At 42.2% G+C, this 26,018-nt stretch overlaps 2 protein-coding genes across 3 annotated transcripts; one reads left to right on the forward strand and one right to left on the reverse strand.

Annotated features, from left to right (window-relative positions):
* The first annotated feature begins 1,397 nt into the window (after positions 1 to 1,397).
* Positions 1,398 to 18,254, forward strand: slc7a7 (solute carrier family 7 member 7). The gene is made up of 10 exons (XM_079490841.1): positions 1,398 to 1,686; positions 3,664 to 4,299; positions 9,637 to 9,762; positions 10,277 to 10,421; positions 11,193 to 11,316; positions 12,219 to 12,322; positions 13,903 to 13,999; positions 16,564 to 16,713; positions 17,150 to 17,333; positions 18,132 to 18,254. The coding sequence occupies exons 2-10, from the start codon at positions 3,819 to 3,821 to the stop codon at positions 18,197 to 18,199; spliced, it is 1,479 nt and encodes a 492-aa protein (XP_079346967.1). The 5' UTR covers positions 1,398 to 1,686; positions 3,664 to 3,818; the 3' UTR covers positions 18,200 to 18,254.
* Positions 17,708 to 25,991, reverse strand: oxa1l (OXA1L mitochondrial inner membrane protein). 2 transcript variants are annotated; one of them, XR_013788625.1, is made up of 11 exons: positions 25,837 to 25,991; positions 24,486 to 24,608; positions 23,779 to 24,079; positions 23,330 to 23,473; positions 22,477 to 22,562; positions 21,524 to 21,688; positions 21,243 to 21,347; positions 20,331 to 20,493; positions 19,855 to 19,935; positions 18,073 to 19,243; positions 17,708 to 18,028 (listed from the first exon to the last, which is right to left on the reverse strand). XR_013788625.1 is itself a non-coding variant. In XM_079490842.1 (10 exons), the coding sequence occupies exons 1-10, from the start codon at positions 25,945 to 25,947 to the stop codon at positions 19,119 to 19,121; spliced, it is 1,404 nt and encodes a 467-aa protein (XP_079346968.1). In that variant the 5' UTR covers positions 25,948 to 25,991; the 3' UTR covers positions 17,708 to 19,118. The 2 variants fall into 2 exon arrangements, 1 of the variants encoding a protein (XP_079346968.1); XM_079490842.1 differs by having other exon boundaries at positions 17,708 to 19,243.
* Between the last annotated feature and the right edge of the window lie 27 nt (positions 25,992 to 26,018).

Here is a 26,018-nt window from a genome sequence, read left to right on the forward strand (position 1 = left end):
AGGAATGGTGGTGTAGCGAATCTTGTGGACCAGACCCATTGCAAGATGCTGTACTCTGTCGTCAACCTGTCGTCAAACTGGTCAGCCTGACCAGTTTGTTTTGGGAAGTCTGGAGCCTTGTTTTAAGGGCCTTTGATGTGATGTGGTACCAAGAGGTGCATGCATAGTCAAAGAAACCTTGTATGAGGGCTCCTGTTAGGGTCTTCTAGGTGTTTTTGTTGACCAGTGAGGAGATCCTGTATAGAGGGTATGTGCGTGACATCATCATCATACCCGGAAGTTATGCGAGAACGCCTACTGAGTGGCAAAAAAACGACTTTCTGGCCTTGACAGCCCATACATCCACGCATAAAATCTGATAGCATTAAATTACATCAAACAATGTTAAACTCACTTTGCTACTCACTTTGCCACTCGATTTGCCATTCACTTTATGCATGCACGTCTTCCACATCAAGGCGCAAGGTTCCCAAAATGCATCCCAAGATTTTGCTCCTGATATAAATTAAAATAAAATATTGATAAATGTAGTCTATTTGTTATTGCGGTTATTAACAATTATCAATAATAATAATAATAATAATAATAATATCATCATAATCATAATCATAATTAATAGTGAATAATTAGTAATGATAATATCCAGAAAATAATCGATGAATACATTAATACAACGTATTAAGCAAGTGGTGAAAGTAATAAATAATAAACAATATATCAAAAACGTTATTTTTATATTGAATTAATTGCTCTCTGTATCCACAAGAGGGCGCCATGGTCAATATGTTGATCATCAGGCAAACTAGTTGCTGGACGAACTATTGTTAACTTAATTTATCTCCTGTAACTAGTGTAGGCATACTAGGCAATAGGCGGGGGGAAGTGAAATTTTTCTTAAAGTTTCATGTTATGTAAGTTATACGTAGTCTCTGATCTGACCCCCATTCGTTTTCTAGAATGATTAATAAAACCAGTGTAAGTCTATAGTTTTCCCACGGCGCATCAAAAGCAGATTAGTGGAGGTCAGTGATCAAGGTCACGGGGGCAGGCTATAACTAACCGCGATCACTAGGCTACTTGTACACAGCATAGGCCAAATAGCACCAAATAAATCCTACTGTCCATTTGATTTATATCGATGTGACACTGTGTTCCTTGTAAAAGGTGATAGGCCTTATAGGCTAGATGTACATAAACGCAATAATTCTCACAGCGAAAGACTGTGAAGACTGGGAAGAAAAAGAAAGTGCTTAAACGTTTACCACTCCCCCCGTCTCCTTGGTAGTGGCCTGGGCCCATGAAAGCAGAAGTTCATCAGCTGATCAGACGTGTGCACCTTCACTCAGCTCAGCTCAGTCTCAGCAGCAGTAGGCTAAACACAGGGAGCACTGACTGAACAGAGCAGAATCTGTGACAGAGGAGGGATCATTCATAAGGCTTGCCTTGCGCCAGAGGTTATAGTTTCCGCTGTGCAGTCCAGTGGCGTAAGAAGAGAGAGAGAGAGAGAGAGACGGGAGCGATTGGGATAAAAAACCATGTGCGGCAAGAAGTTGTAGAGGAGGAGATGTAAATAAGCACAGAAGATTAAACCTTCATGTCATCGCCGAGGTCATCAGTCGCTGTGCGATCTGGACTCAAGTGAATACCCCGTGGACCCATTTCAGCCTTAAAGGACACCGGGAGAAGGTGAGACAATTTTGACGCTTTTTACATTGCTGGATTAAGTTGCCTAGGAAGTTGCCTACCTGTCCAGGACCCTCACTTTACGGTTACGCATGACGGCCAGACCATGTGACAGTTCGTTGAGACTGGTATCATGCAGTATCATCAGTTTATAGGCTATGTTGTATTGTAGGCTACACTTTTCGTAGCCATTAATTATAGCATGGCCCTAACCTATATAGAAAAATCACACCCGTGTGAAGTGAGGGGCGCTAATATATTAAAGTCTAACTAATGTTGATTAGGTGATGTAATGGTTAGGTGATGTAAACGGTGCCAACACACATTAAATGCCATTAACAACAAAGAGACAATATGACGTAATGGGGGACAATATGATGTAAATTTTCCCTTCATTGTCAATGGCGTTTTTAAAACAAACATTGAACTAAAAACAAACATTAAACCTGTATATAGGAGCGGCTAGCGCCCCTCAAAAATACATGGGCCAATATACTATTGACTACTTACTGTATTAGCCTGCCCTATTATCTATAATATATACCCGTGCATGTGTATACCCTCGCTCGACATACATGCACCTCCAACAAGGCACAATTACTTGTGCGTCTGTCTCCAGTTCTGTGCGGGATAGCCTATAACCTTGAGTAAATCAGAATGAATACTTATCAGTCTGTTCTGTACCTTGTGCTCTCCTTCAAACAGCCTCACCTGCATCTGGCACTCTTTCCGGTCACGTGCATGCAGAGATGTCTATCTACACTAGTACTGTCATCTCCATGTGTAATTACCCCTTGATGAACTCACATGTCTGTCCCTTCCCCATCCACACCCCACACCTGACATGTGGGTCTGTCTGTCTCATTCATATATCCTCGTTTAATCTACATTACACAATGTACTGATAGTTAATTTACTTCATGGTTTCCTCTCTCCCCCTCCGTCTGTCTACCACTGTATCGACCATTCATCTTGGTCTGTTCTCTATCTTTGGATCAATTCTTATATCTATCCACTTAACTGTACTTTGTACCCCTGTCAAGCTTCCTGAAGTGAAGTCAGTCTCACTATGCTCAGTTTTAGTTTCCAATTACCGCTCCGCATGTCTTCCACTGTTTGCCAGGCTTCATTTAACATGGTCTGCTGTGTAAGGATTGTTGTTCAGGGGAAATATGCAGTTGTTCTAGGTTGAACTTTAACATGAGTTCAAATGAAGCTTTGATAAAATGTCAACTTTGCTTCAAGACCCCCAAATCAGCTATTCTGTTGCAGTTACTCGCTCGTTTCTGCCTGTTTATATGCAGTCAATGGTGTGTGTGTTAACGATGTCATGCGGAAAGCTGCCCAGCATGTCTACATTCTCTTCATTAAAGTTAATACATGTATGCAAAGGGCAATGAACTTAGGAAAACACGTGACAGCATACTGTGCTGACTCCTAATAAAATGTGTGTGTGACTCAGAAAATGAGTGTGCACACGCATGCATGCGTATGTGAGTGCGTGCATGTTTGAAGGTGTAACAGTCAGAATACCCAAGACTTTGCTCACAGATCACAGTGGCTTTTATTTTGTCATGTTTGCTTCCCTTCCTCTCTCTGTCAATACACTCAACCTTAAAAGCCATTTGCTGTGCAGCCTAATGGCTCCCAAATTGCCATCTGTAAAATCTAAAATCCAATACTCAGTGTGTGTGTGTGTGTGTGTGTGTGTGTGTGTGTGTGTGTGTGTGTGTGTGTGTGTGTGTGTGTGTGTGTGTGTGTGTGTGTGTGTGCACGCGTGTGCGTGTGTGCTGCATGGCATCTGTGACATGAAGATGCATTTAGCCTTTTCTCCATTTGTCTCTCATTAACATAAACCAGGGAACGCATTTACAGCACTGTGTAATGAGCCATTAAATGTCCTTGTTGCTACATGTGTGTGCTATGACAGATCAGTCACCATTTGACTGATAAGAGCTTCTTATGCCACCTCCTCCACAGATGTTACTAGAAAGTCCATAGCCGGGAATAAAAAAGGTGATTCTTCTCTCTGATATCCGACTCAAGCAGTTCCCTTTACTGACTGAAAACTCGCAGCACAGAGGTTGCTCCCATCCTCGTCTTGCCGTCCGCCCTCGTCCGCAGTCTCCGCACCAATGGCGTCCTACAGCCCTGCTCCCACGGAAGAGGCGACCGCCCCGTCGGAGAAGGCCGAAGTGGGAGAGTCGATGAAGCTGAAGAAGGAGATTTCCCTCCTGAACGGCGTGTGTCTGATCGTGGGGAACATGATCGGCTCGGGCATCTTCGTGTCGCCCAAGGGCGTGCTGATCCACAGCTCCTCCTACGGCCTGTCACTGGTCGTGTGGACCGTCGGGGGAATCTTCTCGGTATTCGGGGCCCTGTGCTACGCCGAGCTGGGGACCACCATCACCAAGTCGGGTGCCTCGTACGCGTACATCCTGGAGGCCTTCGGGGGCTTCCTGGCGTTCATCCGCCTGTGGACGTCGCTGCTGATCATCGAGCCTACCAGCCAGGCCATCATTGCCATCACCTTCTCCAACTACATGGTCCAGCCCATCTTCCCCACCTGCATAGCTCCCTACGTGGCCAACAGGCTCCTGGCTGCTGCCTGCATATGTAAGTTGCCACAGTGTGTGTGTGTGTGTGTGTGTGTGTGTGTGTGTGTGTGTGTGTGTGTGTGTGTGTGTGTGTGTGTGTGTGTGTGTGTGTGTGTGTGTGTGTGTGTGTGTGTGTGTGTGTGTGTGTGTGTGTGTGTGTGTGTGTGTGTGTGTTTTACCTAGTTTTCACACCAAAATGTATACTAGTCCCACCACTGCAGAGGCTATTGGTTTTAATCTTATTCAGGGCCAGGCATTTCAAGAAACATGATTGGCTGTGTTCGAGGGAGGGCAGTAGTGCATTAGTGCCTCATACAGGCTGGTCAGGGAGCATGTTCAGTGGGCGGCTCAGCTAGGGAGTGTGTTCCTCACCAGTCCCACATGTGTTACATCTGTGACACCTCACTATCAGGTGAAACGCCTCCCTCTCAGGTAAAATGAAGAGGCCGGCGATCTCACGTGCATTGGAGGGGGCATGTGCTTGTCTACACCTTCCATAAAAATAACGAAATAAGCAGTAGGAGTCAAGGAACTACAGTAGAACAGAATTTGACAGAACGATCAATTTGGGGGGGGAAAGATCGTATAAAAGAAATTTTAACAATATTAAGAAATTGTACGTCACTATGGAAATATGGGGTCTAGGGCGATGTACTGTAGAGTGAATGTGAAAACTAAAGAGAGAGCACAGTGATGTCTCAGAGCTTAGTTTTGAGGTGAAAGATCCTCCACCTTCACCTATACACAATGAAATAAACACCACAAGAGTAGAGACTAGATCTGACAACCTCCGGGTGATAGGTTCAGTAATAATCATACTTTACATCACGTTTAGCCAAATGCTCTTTCAAGAGGAACTGTGTGCTCAAAAAGAGAACTTATTCGCCAAAAGTGGAAAACATAAGCAGTTGAGAAACGGGGGGGGGGGCTTTACATGTCTGACTCCTTGACAAAGGGAGAACTGAAACATAGTGGCACAGGGCCTAAGTCAGTGTGTCAGCAGGCAGCAGCGGAGCCACACACGATGACACTGTGTTAAAGAGGAAAACAGGGAGGGAAAGAGACAGATTTCAGATTATGTTTCCTGCACTTAAAAAAGAGAGAGAGAGAGAGTAAAGAAAATGCCACCTTACTCAGTCTAAGAAAAGTCTCAGTGCTGTGTCATCATGTGTCACGAGTCTTTGTATGCAGGGCAACTTTGAAAAAGCAAACATTGTAGTCACACATCATTCATCGCTATGTAAACCTAAAAACATATACACTACAGGGATGGATGACAGATTGCTGAGGTAACTCCAAATGGCATTACGAAGGAGTAACGCTCAAAGTGACAGGGACACTTTAGCGAGTCCTTAAAGTAGAACACTGAGGAAACCAAGAACAGAGAAATTTAATTCTGGCAACTTAGGCAACCAGACAAGAGTAGTGGGAAAATCGATTATTAAGAGGCCAATATGTCAAAGAACCTTGCTACTAGTGGCAATAAATGTGTAATTAATTGACCTACCCACGCACCCACCCACACTCCACAACACACACACACACACACACACGCACACGCACACGCAAACACACACACACACACACACACACACACAGATAAGCTGTGCTTGGAGGAGGCCTCGCTGTGCTGATAGCGGTGTGGTAAAGTCCTCGCTGCAGTAAGACTCTGACCTGAGGAGCTAATGTGCTTCTGACAGCTCAGCACGATAGTAAAGCATTCAGAACTACTGTACCAAGAGTGGATCCAAAGTAAATATGGCTGCTGCCAGCAGGGCTCTATAAGAAAAACGTCATGCTGCACAGCTTAACCATGAAATTCTAAGAAATTGGCCGTTCTCACGTGCCCCTGGCTTTGTCCCCCAACACAATCTACTGGGATCAGATCTTCTTAGTATCCACAATAGTCCACCACTGTTTGACCTGTCACATCTGGTCTGTTTTTGAAATCCGCTAGGGGACAAGTCAGCATCCCCTGCACCTGATCTCAAACCTCCCACCCTTCTACACTTTCACTGTCAACACACCACACCTCTGCCTCGGTGCGGCGAGAGGGGATTCCCTGTCACTCAGCACCGTCTGGGCCGGTGGGATATGTTGTGTTTGAGTCGACTTCCTGTGGAGTGCATACTGGTTATTATCCTGTCCTCCTCGCCGTGGAACAGGACAATATGTTGTGATTCCTTACTGGTGGGAGTCAAATGTGGGAGGTAACTTTATGGTGGTCAACGTGTGCATGAAAAGCACAGTGATGTAATCCTGATTCATCTCAAGGTTTGGTTGATGTGTCGGTTATATTTCACCAGGAGTTTAGTGTTTGAGCAAGAGCACAGCACATACTTGAGGTGATATGAACTTGAGTGATGATTAGAAGGCACTACTCTAGATAATATATGTCCACTTGGCTTGTTTATAAGGGAATTGTAATCTTAACAAAAGTCATAACAAAGATAAAAGAATATAATTTGTAGTAGCAGTGCTTTTCTCTGCACTAGCTAACCGAGATAAGGTTTTTGTAGAATAAGACATATCTAATCCAATCTTGCTTCTTATAAACAGTAAGATTGGAAGAATGCTGGATGACTCGAAAGCACAGCGTGTAGTACTGTCTACTAGAACTTGGGACGGACAAACATTGATAAGAGGCCACAGCAAAATAAGTCACAAGGAGAAGAAGCGTGAAAACATGTTTTCTTAAGGCCATTAAACCAGCTCGCAGTGTGAAGGACTGAATGAAACGAGTATGTAGATCAGCCTGACTTTGTCAGCTTGCCTGTCGTTTAGTGACTTTAGTCAGCCAGTGTGTCAATAGGTTTCAAACTTTTGAACTTCTTAATCCCCTCCGGAGAACAGGCATGTAAGGCAGTGGTTCCCAAACTTTTTCATGTCAAGGACCCCCAAATTGGCACTAATTAGCCCGCAGACCCCCATTTGAAAAGATATGCCAGGGACCGCCATAAGAGAAGACTTTTACGGCTCTAGCAGTGATTCTCAACCCGTTTAATTTCAAGGACCCCCCAGCTTAACATGCATTAGTCTACGGACCCCCATTTAATGGCATTTCTATCTCTGGAACCCCCAATTTATATTGTAAAATCAATGTTAATTTAACTCTGAGCCCGTCACCTTAACAGCAAGAAGTTTTCTGGATTCGATTGGAAATGCGTCATACAGTTCCTGCCGACAGCTCAGCCTCATAGCACTACTTTTATTTGGTTTGATGGGAAGAAGTAGTCACTACAACATCTCTCTCTAGGTCGTCCTCAGACGAGCCCTCCATCGGTCCTTTCCAGTCATCCCGGTCCTGGCCAGTTCGTTGGTGCTTTGCACTCCTGCATCGCTCTTGAGTACATCCACGTATGTTAGCGTGGGACGTCCTGGTGATCGATGCCCGTGTGTTGGTTCCCAGAGCACCAGTTTTCTGGCTGGCAGTTCTTGATGCCTTTGGCAGTGTCCCGCTAGTCTCATTCTCCTGGCTGCTATTTTCTGGCTCACCCTTGGTAATCCCTCATACAGAGTCTTGTTAGTAACATGTACAGTCTTGCTGATGTTAAGTACTGCATTCTGGTGTAGCACCAGTCAGGCGTCAAGGGACTTCTGCAGGGTTGGCTTCAGGGTCCAGCATTCACTGCCGTATAGGAGAACAGACTCCACTGTTGCGTAGAAGAAGCTGAGTTTGATTTGACTGGGGAGATTGGAGTTCCACTTCCATACACTGATCATGCCATGCAGGGCCCTCCATGCAAGTGCCTTTCACTCACTCACTTTCAGATCTTGCTCGGTTGAGTTGACCCATGAGCCCAGGTACTTGAAGTCCTTGACTTCCTTCAGCACAGTGCCTCCTGTTGTTGTGAGAGGTGGATGTTCCGGTGAGATGTTATAGGTGATAACCTCCGTTTTCTTGGCATTTAGCCTAAGGCCAACATTGGCACACTCCAGCTCCACTCTGTTCAGGAGTTCCTGAGCTTGTTCCACGTTGTCGGAGAGCAGGCTGATGTCATCCGCATAGTCCAGGTCTGTCAGGACTACTTTGGGATGTCGTCTCGACTTCCTTGGTGTTAGAGTGAAGCCAAGATCCTGCTCTCGTCCACTGATGGCTTTCCTGAGTGCATAGTCCAGGACTATGATGAAGAGGAAGGGGGCTAGGGTGTCCCCCTGCATTACATTGTCAACAGAAAATATTGAGCCTAGAGCTCACCCCCATTCTCACTGAATGCCACTGCCCAGACACACAGCTGACTTAACTAAAGGTGATTAGCAGACACACAGCAGGAGCTCATCAATTAGGTAGGAAGTGGAACATCAAAACCAAGCGTGGGAAAACTAAAAAACTAAAATCAACAAACACAATGTATATTTTGGCTCATACAGTTCCATTTGTACACTCAGAGTTACAGACCAATAAGGGTCCATTTGGTTCCAAACTATCATTTAGCTGGGGACCCCCTGGAACCCCCTCAAGGACCCCACTTTGGGAACCACTGATGTAAGGGACCAGGGGTGTCAAACAAATTTCGGGTTAAGTGTGTGTGTGTGTGTGTGTGTGTGTGTGTGTGTGTGTGTGTGTGTGTGTGTGTGTGTGTGTGTGTGTGTGTGTGTGTGTGTGTGTGTGTGTGTGTGTGTGTGTGTGTGTGTGTGTGTGTGTGTGTGTGTGTGTGTGTGTGTGTGCGCGCATGAGAGAGAGAGTGAGAGAGAGATAGAAAGATTACATTGTAATCTTTGACAAAATTCCGACCAGTGTTTCACAGCAGTCACATATCGCAGATATGTATGTAAATGGAAGCAGTTGTGGAATCAGTGTTTGTCCACTCCATTCCTGACACACTCATTTACATTTAGCTGTTTCGCGCCTCTGCATTTAGTCTCCCTTGTCCTTGTCTGGCGTGTGTGCATGTCAGCTTGTATGTGCTGCACTCAGCTGTTCCCCGTCTGAAACAACAGGGCAGTCTGCTTGGGTCAGCAGCACCATTTCCTTAAACCAGGCATACTTGCATACGGAAACGCACATGCATGACACGCACTGTTAAGACAATTACCATAAACATATTCATAAAGTAGTATGTATGCAGTTGTAGACTTTACTTGTGAGTGAGTGAGTGAGTGAGTGAGTGAGTGAGTGAGTGAGTGAGTGGGCATATGCGTGTGTGCACACACACACACACACACACACACACACACACACACACACACACACACACACACACACACACACACACACACACACACACACACACACACACACACACACACACACACACACACACACACACACACACACTACATCTGCATGTACTATTTGGTATTCAACAACCTATATACAGAAGTGTGTAATGTATCCAATGCCTTCCTCCTTCAGGTTTGCTGACCTGGGTCAATTGTGCCTATGTGAAATGGGGCACCAGAGTCCAGGACTTCTTCACCTATGCCAAGGTCATTGCTCTAATTGCTGTCATCATCACTGGCTTGGTGTTGATTGGAGAAGGTACTGTCTGGCACCATCTCTTTCCTTCCTTTTATACTTTGGTAGCTACCTGGGCATGATAGAAATCCTTTTATTGTTCATCTTTATCTGTTGCCTACTGATGCGTAATTGGCGAGTTTCGCTGTGGCATCACTTGTGTTACACTGATATTGGTGACCTACCAATATACGTTGCACTACAGTACTTCCGTTATGGGTAATATAACATGCATACAGTCATTTCATTTTACACAAATTGTTTATCAGGACTAGATGTTTTATGTATGCGCAAACTCGGATTAGTTTATGTGCTAAAAGTGTGATTTTTAGAGCTGTTTTTCCCCACGCAATGAGAGTGAACAGAATTGTTACTTTGTGCTCGGGTTTGCCAGGTAGTTTTACAACTCAAGGTTATACCAATGTTCAACATTTCATCTGTCACACCTTCCACAGTTTGGAAATTGCTATTGAAACAGCACTGCATAACAATGTCGCTAACGTGCATGCATGTATTGTATGGCCATCCTATTTCCTAGGTCACACTCAGAACTTTGATGACTTGTTTGAAGGCTCATCCCAAGACCCAGGGCACATCGCTCTGGCCCTGTACTCGGCTCTGTTCTCTTACTCTGGATGGGACACCCTCAACTTTGTCACAGAGGAGATAAAGAACCCAGAGAGGTAGGGACAGTATGCGTTACATTATACAGAATTCCTGTGAAAATGTTTGAATTTTAAATGCAGAAACAAACCTACCGGTATTCCTGTAGAGCTAAGGGATCACCTTTCACTGTGGTTCTGTAGCATGACGATAATATTGAGTTGGACACTTGATCCTAGTGGTCCTATTCTGGGACAAACATTCGGGAAAAATGTGATCATAATGTCTCTATAAGCAATGTCATGTGCGCTTGTAGATCGGCTATTGTCTGAAAAGATTTGGGATTGAGGGAAAAAGAAGGGGGGGCTATCTATACTTGGGGGACTCCATTCTGGTTAAGTGAACAACCAGATATTTTAACACGTGTGTGTGTGTGTGTGTGTGTGTGTGTGTGTGTGTGTGTGTGTGTGTGTGTGTGTGTGTGTGTGTGTGTGTGTGTGTGTGTGTGTGTGTGTGTGTGTGTGTGTGTGTGTGTGTGTGTGTGTGTGTGTGTGTGTGTATGCGTGCGTGGCATGTTAGTATTTTATCCCTTTGCTTCAAATCACACTGCTAAAAGCTGACCAAATAAAGACATGTGATCACATATCTGAGTTCTCAGGCAGATTAGGTGACAAACACCCCCACACCTTCACCAAATCCCTCACGCTGCCTCTTCCCTGCCCCTAAGCATAGGGGTCATCTCTTGATCCAGTAACTGATGGTGAACTCAGAATCCAAGACCCAATTCAAAGCATTCCTCCTGTAAATTGCCTCCTCTATCTCCCTCTGTTGTTTGTTCATGTGAACTACAGAAACCTGCCATTGGCCATTGCCATTTCCATGCCCATAGTGACTGTGATTTACATCTTGACCAACGTGGCATACTACACCGTGCTCCCCATCAATGCCATCCTGGACAGTGATGCAGTGGCTGTGGTAAGGGTCTCATTGTCCTTCTCGGATTTTAAACGCGTTTCGAAAAGTCACATTTCAGGTAGGCTCATGTTTATTGAGAAAGAGGCACCAGGTTGACACTGAGCTAATATAAAGTACGGTGAGGTAAGGTAAGGTAATGTGTGAATGTCCCCGAGGGGAGTGTAAATGTAATAACCAGTAAGACGCCCGAGGGCGAGAAGCGACTTCGCCCTAAAGGGCGAGGTCCATATATGGAGATCTAAGGGTTTGAGGTCAGATGTAGAGTTGCTGGCCAATAGTGATGACACCAGGGATCTCCATAATATGGGCTTACCTGCGACAGCAGGTCGCATTTACTATGACATCAGGGTATCCACATCTCCATCCCTGATGTCACATGATGTCACGAGACCTGGGCACCATATATGGTGTCCGACACACTAACTGGTGGGAAATGCTCGATTCCATAGTTAACTGCGACCTTTGGTCGCAATAATAACATTTATTTCTATAGCACTTTACACTTGTCAATATGCACTCAAATCTAGACAGTGTCACTTGTACTGTAGAAGCACATTTGAGTCATGCACATCTCAGTAACCTTATGTTTATCGACGCGGCCCCAGGCTGTCAAGTGAGGTAAGGTAATGTAAGGTAAAGCTTTTATGTACACGAGGGGCAATTTTAACAGGCTGAAAATGAATGTAAATATTAAAATAAACTTGATTTGAATAGCACTTTCCAAAACAGGGTTGAGCCGTGTCATGCCCTCAAATCTAAACAGACAGTGTCACATGTACTGTATAATGCTGTTTGGGCAGACTGTTTAAACTAATGGATGTGATCAGAAGACCATGTTAGGGTAAAGATGTTCTCACCTGCTCTGTGGTTGTTACTGAGTCTTCTGTCTTCTCACCTCCCAGACCTTTGCAGACCAGGTGTTTGGTGTGATGAACTGGACCATTCCTCTAGCTGTGGCTCTGTCCTGCTTCGGAGGACTGAATGCCTCCATCTTGGCTGCTTCTAGGTGAGTGGTACGACCACTTTGGAAGAAAAAGGAAAAAAGTTAAATAATGCATTGTGAGATGTAGATTGCTATTGTACAAAATAGGGCATAAGTGATTAAAACCAGAAAATAAAAATGGTTATGAAATATCATGATATTACGATTACCCAGACGATATCTGGTCTATATTGATATAGTGTAATATTGATATATTGCCCAGCTCTTGTTACATGCATCACTGGTCATTATGTGTTCCATGTATCACTGGTCATTATGTGTTACATGCATCACTGGTCATTATGTGTTCCATGCATCACTGGTCATTATGCGTTGCATGCATCACTGGTCATTATGTGTTCCATGCATCACTGGTCATTATGTGTTACATGCATCACTGGTCATTATGTGTTCCATGCATCACTGGTCATTATGTGTTACATGCATCACTGGTCATTATGTGTTACATGCATCACTGGTCATTATGTGTTACATGCATCACTGGTCATTATGTGTTGCATGCATCACTGGTCATTATGTGTTACATGCATCACTGGTCATTATGTGTTACATGCATCACTGGTCATTATGTGTTACATGCATCACTGGTCATTATGCGTTACATGCATCACTGGTCATTATGTGTTACATGCATCACTGGTCATTATGTGTTACATGAATCACTGGTCATTATGTGTTACATGCATCACTGGTCATTATGTGTTACATGCATCACTGGTCATTATGTGTTACATGCATCACTGGTCATTATGCGTTACATGCATCACTGGTCATTATGTGTTACATGCATCACTGGTCATTATGTGTTACATGCATCACTGGTCATTGTGTTACATGCATCACTGGTCATTATGTGTTACATGAATCACTGGTCATTATGTGTTACATGCATCACTGGTCATTATGTGTTACATGCATCACTGGTCATTATGTGTTACATGAATCACTGGTCATTATGTGTTACATGCATCACTGGTCATTATGCGTTACATGCATCACTGGTCATTATGTGTTACATGCATCACTGGTCATTATGCGTTACATGCATCACTGGTCATTATGCGTTACATGCATCACTGGTCATTATGTGTTACATGCATCACTGGTCATTATGTGTTACATGCATCACTGGTCATTATGTGTTACATGCATCACTGGTCATTATGTGTTACATGCATCACTGGTCATTATGTGTTACATGAATCACTGGTCATTATGTGTTACATGCATCACTGGTCATTATGCGTTACATGCATCACTGGTCATTATGCGTTACATGCATCACTGGTCATTATGTGTTCCATGCATCACTGGTCATTATGTGTTCCATGCATCACTGGTCATTATGTGTTCCATGCATCACTGGTCATTATGTGTTACATGCATCACTGGTCATTATGTGTTGCATGCATCACTGGTCATTATGTGTTACATGCATCACTGGTCATTATGTGTTACATGCATCACTGGTCATTATGTGTTCCATGCATCACTGGTCATTATGTGTTCCATGCATCACTGGTCATTATGTGTTACATGCATCAATGCTCATTATGCCATGCCATGTTCTTTGTTCCCAAAAGGCTTTTCTTCGTTGGCTCCAGAGAGGGTCATCTACCAGACTTCCTGTGCATGATCCATGTTGAGCGCTACACTCCCATTCCCGCTCTGCTCTTCAACGTCAGTCAGCCCTTTCATTTTCACAAAGCTCATTTTGGCAGTGTTTGTTACTTAAAACTCTATTTATGTTGTCTCCCAGCGTCCTATACAAGGTCAAATCCTCGTTTCCCCCACACCAAATCTCTTTGCCGAAAATAGCCAATCTAGGAAGTAGAAACTCACAATGCCTCAACACACGAACATTTGGCAAAAATGAACGAACACTCAGAAATTACGAGCTTGCAGATTGGCTGTTTTTGCTATTTGACATACAACAAAGTATATAGTATGGTTTAATAAGATAGATAAACCTGTATGTTGATTTTGTCATATCATTTTATATATAATATATAGTAAGGTGTGAATATTCTGCCTAGTATACATGTCTTTGTAAAAGTATGAATTTATTTGCCTATGGAGTTGGATGGGGGTCAGGTTTTCGCTTCAATTCCATTTGCCTGTCTGCCAGCCCACCTGTCTGTCCGTCCGTCCGTCCGTCCATAATATTCATGACACTTGGTGAAAATGATCAGTAAGCCCTTACAAGTTTTGGGCTGAAAAGGTCAAAAGTCACATACAACTAAAAAATCACACCCGTGTGAACTGAGTGGTGCAACCACAGTTTTGATGTGGGTTTTGGCATAATACATTTGGAAATATTAAAATCTTTCCCTTACGCACAAGATCGGTATAACAGTTGCAGAGCGGTCAAGGCTCCAAGAATAGACAAAGTCCAAGAATGTAGATCTTTTGTATTCGTTTACCTTCAAAACAGCCCATATACTGGATTGTCACAGTCAAGGTCTGAGGCACAACATAATACTTCAAAAATAATACTGGCCAAAATACAAAAAACAAAAGTAAGAAATAAACACTTGATAACTAAACGAAGACAAAAACAACAAACCAAGAACTAAAGAAACTGAAAACAGGCTATGCCTTCCCTGAAGACACTGGCAGCTCTCCCGTAGTGTTGTCTACTTGTTAGTCTCTAGCCAACTGAGCAATTCCACTCACCTCAACATTTCCACCCTCCCTTATATACCAGGTGAGACCCACCCCCAATGATTAGTAATTGGAACAATCAACTCAAACAAGGTAAACCATGACCCATGAGTTAGACTAACTATACTTTTATATAAATTATTACATTTCCTTACTAGACTTTGAATGTTTTGCAAGGCATCAAATAAATCACAAAACAATTACAATAGAATTAGTCAACACAGATATGCTGCTACACATAGACACATCTCCAAGCCAGCTTGATGACAGTCAATTAATGGAAGCAGCTGTTAGTTAGGTAAAGTTCTTCACAGATGTGTTCATAAAGGTTTCTACTATCACAGAAAATTGTTCCAACCCAACTCCCTTGGGAAACTTTGTGACAGCTGCTGAAAGTTGGGGTACCATTATCAACCAATATAAGGCAAAAAAAATCCAAATTTCATTATACTTTAAAGGACCACTTCACCACTTCTCAACATCTCTTCATATAATTGGTCCTCACTATGTTCATGATAAAACACCACCATTTTTTCCTACTCAGTCTGTGTCTCATAGGAGGGCTTTGGGCAGTTCGGACACCCGTCCACCATTTTTTTTAAAACAAGATTTGTTTTAAAATATATTTAGATTTGTATTATCGTGAGAACGATGGCTTCAACTTTTGCATTGCAACTTTTCAGGAAAAGAAAGCCTGCCATTTCTATCGATGATGTCACTGGTGGACGGGTTTCTGAACTGCCCACAGCCCTCCTATGAGACACAGACTGAGTAGGAAAAAATGGTGGTATTTTATCATGAACATTAGTTAGGACCAATTATAGGAAGAAAAGTTGAAAAGTGGTGAAGTGGTCCTTTAAGTAGCATGTGACATGTCAAACTAAGGGGTTTTCATGATGCTGAATCCATTCCAAGCAAGAGTTTTGCACAAAAATACTCCTTGGGCTAAATTCGGCCATAGCCACTTCGAAATGTGCTGACCTCATCACATTTGTGATGACGGCCATTGGCATTTTTAGGCAAAGTTTTTTGTGCAAAACTAATGCTTGCAATGGATTCAGAATCTTGAAAACCCCATAGTTTGACATGCTACTTAAAGTATAATGAAATTTGGATTTTTTTTTGCCTTATATTGGTTGATAATGGTACCCCAACTTTCAGCAGCTGTCACAAAGTTTCCCAAGGGAGTTGGGTTGGAACAATGTTTTCTGTGATAGTAGACACCTTTATGAACACATATGTGAAGAAAGCTAGTGGTAAGCATTTCTTTTGGAGATTTGCCACAACTTAAGCTAACTTTACCTAACTATGTGCAGTGTGCGTTTGTAATGTTCAGTTTTACATTGTGGAGTCTTCTAGTGTCTATAGGGCATGGGTTGCCCCGTGACAATCGGTATCGGCCAATCGTGAGGAAAAACAATCAGTGATCGGGAGCAGTTCCAAAAAACCTGATCGGAGCGCTCATATGTGAACCTCATTATTGTATCCATTATATGATAGAAATGTTCAATGTTTTATGACATTTCCCTCTTCACAATGACACAGACATTTAAAGGTTTGCCTACTGAATGTCTCTGCAGGGTGCCATGGCGCTGGTCTACCTGTGTGTAGAAGACATCTTCAAACTGATCAACTACTACAGCTTCAGCTACTGGTTCTTTGTGGGCTTGTCCATTTTAGGACAACTCTATCTACGCTGGAAGCAGCCTGAGAGAGCGAGACCACTAAAGGTACCACAGTCATAGCCACAAACCAACCAACGCAATGTAGCGCACACACACATTTAAATCTATTAATGTTTAATTATAAAGCTTCAACTACCCTTTTAACATGTAAATATTATGATCACATTTCTCTGGCACCATAATCTATAGGCTTAATGGAGCCAACAATGCACTTACAGCTGTTAATATGTTCATTTCTGCCCTTAGTTTGCTGTCCCTCTATAATCTCTTATCTAATAAAGCAAAGTGAATCATCAAAAAAGAAAGAAAATAGACTTTCTTGAAATAGGTAATCCAACAAAATATCATTATGGTGGAAAATAATGTCTGAAATTCAAACGGCCATGACTTAACCACACAGTGATAAAACAGGGCTTTCAGAGCAGAAGACTGCTAGACCGTCTTCACTCACATTGCCTCTCTCTCTGTCTTTCTCCCACAGCTGAGTCTGTTCTTCCCCATCATCTTCTGTTTCCTCACCGTCTTCCTGGTGGTGGTGCCGCTATACAGCGACACCGTAAACTCCCTGATTGGCATTGGCATCGCTCTGTCAGGTGTGCCCGTCTACTTCCTCTGCATCTACACTCCAGCCACAAAGAGGCCCATGTGGATCCGAGAGTATATCGGTAAGAAGGGCACAAGACACGTGGTCACTGACATGATAGAATAGAAAATGCTACTTCGATGCTGAGCGTGGTCGCTTAACCCTAAACGTAACGCTCAGTTACTATGTCAATAAATCCATTCACTTTCAAACTGTTAATTATATTGTTGATAGGAAGAAATATCACCCTACATTTTAGTTTTTGTTTCTTTATACAAGTACAAGTACAGAGTTATAGAAAGCTACTATCAGTGACACTCATTGTTTTTTTGTTTTTTTTTACCACTGCTGGATCACTTGCACAGTTCAATATTATGCAGTCCTTTTGCTCTCTGTATGAGGGCGTTTTGTGAAAGTAATATGAAAGTGTAATAATGAACTTGGCACAGACAGTAATATTGTAACATACCTCATTACTTTTAATTGAAAGTAATAACATTTTATATATTCAAACCAACACTGCAACATACTGTATGTGGTCTAATCTGATGCTGTGGCATCATTCAGTAGGTAAATGGCAGTTTATACTGGTCCTTTCCCCAAGCAATTTACAATGTATTTCACATTCATCCATTTAAACACACAGTTGTAGAGGAAACCATTGATTCTAAATGATTGATTATAAAAACGATTGATTCTCGAATGATTCTAAATGTACACAAGATTTGGCCTGGGTCAACTCAGTGATAACATCTTATCCTAACACTTCACTAGCAACTTCATTGTGACTTCACGATCAAGGCGATCAATTTAATTGTGACTGCACGATCAAGGTAATGTCATGCAGACTAATCTCTCTTTCTGTCTCTGACCATCACAGCCAGAGCCGGCCTGCTGATTCAGAAGGTGTGCTACTCTGTCGTGACGGAATTGGACAAAGAGGACTAAAAAAAAAAACAGTACAGCGGTTATATTCATATTCTGCTGGAGACTTGCAACGCACAAGAGGCCTAATCCAAGCCCATCCTGACCAGCCACTCACAATAGACCTCTAAGCACAATGTCTGGACTCAAGTGTTACCAAAAAGCATCAGTTAGATGCAGCTTTCTGAACTGCTCATCATCATTTTGATGATGTTTATGAATGTACGATGGTGGCGCTTCCTCAGTGGCCAAGATGACCTTCCAACTGACTGTGACTTGACAACACTGCACAGGAATCAACATCCCTTTCTGTTAGAAAGATGTACTAATGTAAAGAACTGGCATTTCTAATTGAGACGTCTGAAGATAATACATGCAACAAGGGCTAGAAACTTTTAGATCTAATTTAAAAATGATTAGGATTGTTTTAAGTGGAAAGGAGGATCTTTTAAACTAAAGCACTGGGGCCCACTAACCACAGACGATATCATATTTTGTAGTAAGAATTAATATAAATAGGAATAGAAAACATATTTTTAAATGTATTTATCCTGTTGCATTTGTATTGTGCCACAGATATAAGTTCTTAAAGGGCTATACCCCCCCCATCCATCACCACACACACCTTACAATTGTATTCTTTCTCTCTCATGTTATGCACATGCTAGAGGATTTGAGAGTACAGAAATGCAGTAAGACTTATGTATTTATAATAAACAAAATATATTTGTGGACAATAAAAATACCTTTTCCACCCCGTTTTGTCCAATACACTGCAATGAGCCAGGAAATCATATCACAATGAACACACCACTATGGTCGATATAAGACAGCAGATAGCTGCTCTTTAATTAGAATACATACATAATGACAAAACCCGTCCTATCATTTCTGCATTCATAAATATGTACACGATTCATTGGGCACCCTGCGTTAATCTCTTCTATCCAAGAGTCTCCTTCCAAGGCCTCGTCTTATCACTGGCTGGCTGGGACGCTGGCTTGCCTTTGGCTGATGGTGGGGCTATCTGCTGGAGAGGGTTGTGGCTAAAAGTCTGCCTCAGCGGTCCTGAGAAGAAATTGTAAAGGAGTGGAGCAAATTAAGCACTGTGCTGAAATGTATGAAACATTATCGTTGACACTTAACATGTTCACTCATGTACCTACGCACGGGAAGAGTAATGGGTCCATCTACTGTTCAGCGTGTGCAAGTACAACTAATCAACATACTTCTGAAACAGGTTTACTTTATAGACAATCATACCAGTAAGCACTTATTTTGAGCATGTCATTAAAACGAATAACAAAAGATATAACAGAAGCATTGTGAGCTTGTAAATAGACAGAGAAAGAAATTCAGATTAAGAACCTTCTCTTCATCTTTTTGACTATTCCTGTCCTGTCTGACCCTATCAATTATAATCTGTGGAAATGTAATAACACTGATGTTGCCCTACACAACAGCAAAGGCTAGCAAGTAGCTACTGTTACACTACTAGGCGTATATTATTACACTAACAGCTATATCTAAAGTTTTGAGCATTACCCCACTGTTTAATTGGCTAAGAAATGTAGTGTTAGTAATGGAGAAGACAATGTCTGTGTCAGCGCAATGCTAGCAATTGAAGTGTGGAGAAAGATCTGTGTACACAGGACTACTGAAGCGGTGGTGGTGCCAACCTTTAGCAGCAAGGTCCAAATGATTTTTTATCCTCTTCTCCCTCTCCACCAACTGCTGGGCCAACTGGGCATTCTTCCAGCCTGAAAGAACAGACAAGACATTTCATGTCACGAACAAAGAAAAGGAGTATATAGCGTACCAAAGTCCTGACGTCACTCGTTCACCCCCTGGGTCGTGGACGTTTTTCTCCATGGAGAAGAACAACATTGCTCTATAGAGAGCGAAACAATAGAGAAAAAAAACTATCCGAAAATACAACACTGTTGCGCTGTCCGTTAGAATTACTCTTAAGGTGGACAAAATGCTGCTGAAGACTACTTTTAGTTACAAATAACTTTAACTAAGATAAGTTGGTTAATTAACGTATGTCCCCATTAGCGTGTATGTGTCCTTGTACACCCCACCCATCCTTTCGTTCAAAATCCCACTTCCTATAGGACTTAAAGAATGTATTATTCTTTTCGAGAACACCCACCATTTTGAATGCTTGAGAAGAAGCCGTCGCTGTCAGGCTGAGCCGAGGTGGGATGGGTTACCCTCTCTGGAATATTAAGCTTCCGTCTGACCAAAGGATGCCTCAGCAGAGCCACTTGTCCCAACGAGAAGCAGTTGGAGGTCACCCAATACGTAAACACCGCCTGAGGAATATTATGATAGGCAAAGAAACATGTAGATTTAGAGGAGAGGATGTGTGACATGACGCATTTCAGGCCATGTGGTGAACTGGTAAGTAAGTACGCCTTTCCGAGCCATGATGCCCATAGGGCAGGAGCCTATCGCCTATTTCTGTAGCGTGTGCCAAGCAGGGAGACATTGGGTCCCATTTTTCATAGTCTTTGGTATGACCTGGCCAGGGATCGAACCCCAACCTTCCAGTCTCAGGGCGGACTCTCTGACCACAAGGCCACTGAGCTAGTATGTTACTTAGGGTTAGCCGATATATTATCAATCTTAAAAGGATCATACCGTCCGGCATCAATACATGTCTTTGTTATATTGATAGCTTTGGCCATATATAGTACAAGAACATTTTCTCTTTTGATTATTTTCTCATCAGACTATACTTTTTCATTTAATTTTGTCCAGTTATTAAAATGTTACTGAAAATACCAGAATAGTTTAGTCAATGTTAACAACGTTGGTAACATTTGAATTTCATTCATAAATCGGGGACTATTTTTATATACAATTTCTAGCCACACATTAAAATGCAACAAAACCCACTATAACACATCGAATATATATGTTGGTTCACCTCTCAAAAAAGTTTCAAGTCTTTACAAGGTGATTTTCATACCATAACTAATAATTAACTACTGTATGAGGTCAGAAGAGGTTGATGCAATAATACAGTTTAAAAAGAAGAAAACAAGAGTGCAAGACTGACCGTGGGGAAATTGATGGTGAGGGGAAGAATTATAAAGGGCATAATCCTGAAAACGGTTTTCATGTGTTTCAGGTTGGGGTTGTCCACACCAGACTCTGCTCCCAACTGAAAGACACAAAGTTGACATGTACATCGTTGGGTGAGTCTCGCTCACCAAAAATAGTTTCTTTTCAAATGAACAACAGGTCATTTCAGAAGATCCGTTATGGGTTCTTCCAAATCACCAAGAGGTTATTTTGTGTGTGTGTGTGTGGGGTCTGACAATGTTAAACCACGCTGACCTCCAGGATGAAAAACATTGTACCAGTGACGACCACTGGGAGCAGGAAGTAGGGGTCTGCTGCCGTCAGGTCTGTGAACCAGAGGGCACCCCCGGTAGTCAGGCTGGGCACTGGGAGATCCGCCATCTTCCTCAGCGCTAAGAAGAATGAGATAAAGACAGGTGCCTGAGGAGGACAAAGTGACATTTGAATGGTCAAAATCATTAACCACTTTATTTATTTTTATTTATTCAAGGAGAAGTACAGAGTTATATAGGTTTACACAATTACTGTCAGTGCAACGCTCCACATAAGGTTGGGCAGCATGACCAAGAGTGATCACTCATGGATCAGTTGCCCAGCCTACCCTCCCACCCTCTCATGGGTCCTAGGAGAGGCAGCATCATTAACCACTTGAAATAATTTGTTGAACGTAAAATAGCTGATCTACAAGCTCACAACGAGTCTCAGGCTTAAAGATCTAGTATGACATGCCCAGAATAGGGACACTGAGGTTCATGTGGTTAATAATCTGAAGGGACACTGAGGTTCATGTGGTTAATAATCTGAAGGGACACTGAGGTTCATGTGGTTAATAATCTGAAGTAAAACAACCAAAAATTACAAATCATGTTTGAGATTAAAGATTTTTTCATTAGGTTAGTCTGTCCACATAGTACATGGATTTTATGCATGTAGGCTTACAGTAGATTTACTCACGATTCACAATTATCAAATCAAACAATAAAAGCGTAACATGACATTTTGTCTTCTTTGCGTATAAAGCATACCCAGTGATTTGGAAACAGTGATTTGGCTACAGTTGCTAGACAATTGGGTTTCCGAGGCTACTAGACAATAGTCTTTAACTACTTAAACCGTACTTTGTTAAGTAGTTTTTATTGTTATTTTCCGAATCAACGTTACAATTTAGTACAACAAAAAGGCGAGACCGTTAAAGAAATAATACTGACCTGCACCACTGGAACCAGGAAGCCACGGAGAGGGTTCACATCATGCTTCTTCTGGAACATGCTAAGATCAGAGTAGGCCTTGGCAACTATGATACAGAAGCACATTAAAAGCCATTCATGTGGCTACCGTTTTGAACACGTACACATGCTAAGGCTGGACATGAAATAAAATATTTACTACATGATGTTAAAGGAGCATTCAGTGATTTGGAAAAAAACCCGGTCCACCCGGTAACAAGATGTGCACATGCACACGCTCTACAGTGGGGGAAGTACAACAGACCAACAGCACGTGCACCAATGCCCGCCCCACTCGATCATGATTGGAGGAAGGCCCCTCTCATCCTGATTGGATGAAGGCTTTGCCACCCAAAGCCCAAACCGAAACTAGGGTTTTTTTTACCCCAGGGGCTCACTGGGGACAGGGAGGAACTCCTTATATGGTCAGCACACTTTATAGTAGGTAGGATTATCCAAAAAATAAGAAAGAATAAGTGATATTTGAATTAAGTGAAATCACTGAATATACCTTTAAAGCCCCACTATGTAACATTTAATGAATAAAATGTAATTTTGTCCAATCTGTACGGTAGAGTATGTTAAGTTATACAGTAACTTTTACAATTGGGGTGGTTATTTTTGTGTCCCTGCTCTTCTATCGAGACAGGATCTCTAACAAATTTTGGCATGACGGTCAAGATTACATTTATCCCCTGAGCAAGCAGGCAGAATATTAGCTAAATGGTAATAAATGTCAGCACTTAAGCAGGAAACCAGGTTCAAATCATCCGTGGTAGAAGAGTAAAGTCACATAGTGCTGCTTTAAATGTAGTAACAAAAAGAGAGAATTTACATTCAAATTTGTTTCCAGTCTGTTTGGCCTCATTCATTCTGCCGGTAAGTTTGGTCATCTCTGGTAACACGTTGTTTAGCTTGGCTGCCTCCCTCTGTCCTTTCACTATGACTGGAAACATAACCAGGCGAGCAAACACCGTTCCTGTATGAGGACAAGGAATGGATACAGAAATAGGACACTGTGTCATACAGTAGATGGTCGCTGGTAAACTCCACATTTCATGTTTTTTCATAAATGAAAGATATACTCTGACAGCCAAGTGTTGGCTTATAATAGCATACCCCAAAGAGTTATGGCTAGAAGGCTAGAAGTGGGTAAATCTGTCTGGGTTTTATAAATATTTAACCAATTAAATTAAATTAAAACAAGCTTGTGGTTATATAATTTGGATCCATTGCAACAAATGTTCTTTTATTGTTTATGGGTTTGCACCATTGTTTGCTTACCTGCGACAATGGCGCCCCACCAGGGTAAGCCTACATCCATATGCAGAAACTCCAGCAAGTTCTGGATCAGCCCTACTGGGGTATGGCCAGCGAGGCCCAGTTCCGCTAAGCTGGGTTCATGAAGTGCCCCCTGTAAAACTTCCACTGCAGTTAGTGGAGCCTCAGTAACCAGCTCAGAGACAGGCTGTGTGATGGCAGTGCAGGGGTCAGAGGTCAGAAGAGGAGTGGACTCCAGGACTGGAAGGGAACCCAAGGCTTCTTCCACAGCAGGAAACGCCGCATAAACAGTTTCAACTGGGATCTGTTAGGTACAAAAGGTACAAAATGCAATTCAACAGTTTATGTCAGTCAGCTCTTTGGAATTGTATTATCAATAATGTATGATCTCATTCTATGTGGCCTGACCCATTAAGACCTCAGGCCAATTCTACAAAGACCTTCTAAAAATCAGTAGTTATCACACTTTCAAAAAAAATCTAAAATGTTCAAAAATATGCATATTCTGGGGGGAATAATATATGATATTTTTGAATAGCCAACGCTAAAATATAAAATGTGTTATGGTTAACATTTTAACTGAACTTTTTATATTTCCATCATGGCCTTGCCGCCTTTACCAAATGACCTGGCAAGATTTCATGCAAACTATACAGAGACTGTCTATATGAGCTATTGATAACAACTTGGACCTGAAGCAGCAAACTCACCTGTGAGCTGTTATATCGCACTGCTGCATGGTTCAGCAATGGGAACCTTCCACTCTGTTGTCTACCCAGAACAATCTGAGTGGCAGTTCTCCTGCACTCCACTACCGTGTGGAAGTGGAACTTCTAGATGTAGACGGAAGGAGGAACATTGTCAAAAAATGCTCCAATACCAGTGTTGGAAGAAGTACTCAATTGATTTTCTGTGTTACAAGTAAAAGTCCAGTATTGACATCAAAATATACTCAAAGTACCAAAAGTAAAAGTACTCATTCATTACGCAGAATATATAAAAAATTAATATTTTGAAAATGTCAGATCTACAAGCATAAACTATATAAAGTGCTGAAGTGGTTAATGTATGTTTTTGTTTTGTAATATACCGGTAATCAAAATCTAGAAAGTAACTAGTAACTTGAGTTTTCAAGAGTAAAGATATTTGCCTCTGAGATGTATTGGAGAAGTAAATGTATTGAAAATTGGAAGTACAGGCAGATGTATTCGTAGAGGTATGGACCCCCTTTTTGGATTATATTGAAGAGCGCAGTTGATTCTGTGTAGGACGGAACCCACCTTCACTTGCACACATGCATTTCACAACACTGTACCACTTGGAAATTATTATTATTATTTATTTTCTTTGTTCTTCATTGTTGTTTTTATATACATTGGTTAGTATTTTAAAAGAGAAAACTCTCAAAATAAATGATAAAAAAGAAAATTGGAAGTACTCTCCAAGTAAATAAAAATACCATAAAATTGCCCTTAAGCATACAGTAATTGAGTAAATGTACTTAGTTACTTTACAGTGTAAAGTTACACTTTATACACCACTTTATATGGACATGTATATGCATTTTTGTAAAGATAAACATCAATCAATCCAAAGGTCCTATGGAGGCTAGCCCGTCTCCGGACCCCCCGGGTTGAGCTCCTTTGGACCTACCACGTAGCAAAATGTCAGAAACTTTAACGTAGGGTTCCGAAAGGAGCTATATGGAGGCTCGAGTAGGATGACATCAAGCTAGAACTTGAAAGTGTTGCTGGTATCCAGCTGGACAGAAATAAATACCATACGTACACGTATGACCACTTTGACCAGTGAGTCTTTTATATACTAAATAGAAGGAAAAGCACGCTGCAATGTTAGATAGATGTAGACTTAATTGTGCTACGGACTGAAACCGTTTGAGATCAGATTAATCTGACCTGTCAAAGTCACAGGAGGCATGCTGGCTGCTCACTGCAATGCACTGGAGATGCTAACCGGCTAGCTGTGGACATTTCACTGTTTCTCGGTTACTTCCGAGAGCACAGATATAATGACAAGCATAAATATGCGAGAAGGACATACCTGTTTCCATGTCCCTGGAAGTGAGTGGCTGCCAGACCTGGATTTCTCCGTCTGTCTTAAAAAACATCTGGCTAAGCAACCCTGAGTCGCCCCACTCCTGATGGCAGCCATGTTTACCGCTACGCTAATAACTGCTACGGAACGCTGAAGCGGACAAAATACTTGTTGATTTTCCCTATGAG

The sequence above is a fragment of the Electrona antarctica genome (assembly GCF_951216825.1).
Source record: "Electrona antarctica genome assembly, chromosome: 21".
Classification (NCBI taxonomy): Eukaryota; Metazoa; Chordata; class Actinopteri; order Myctophiformes; family Myctophidae; genus Electrona; species Electrona antarctica.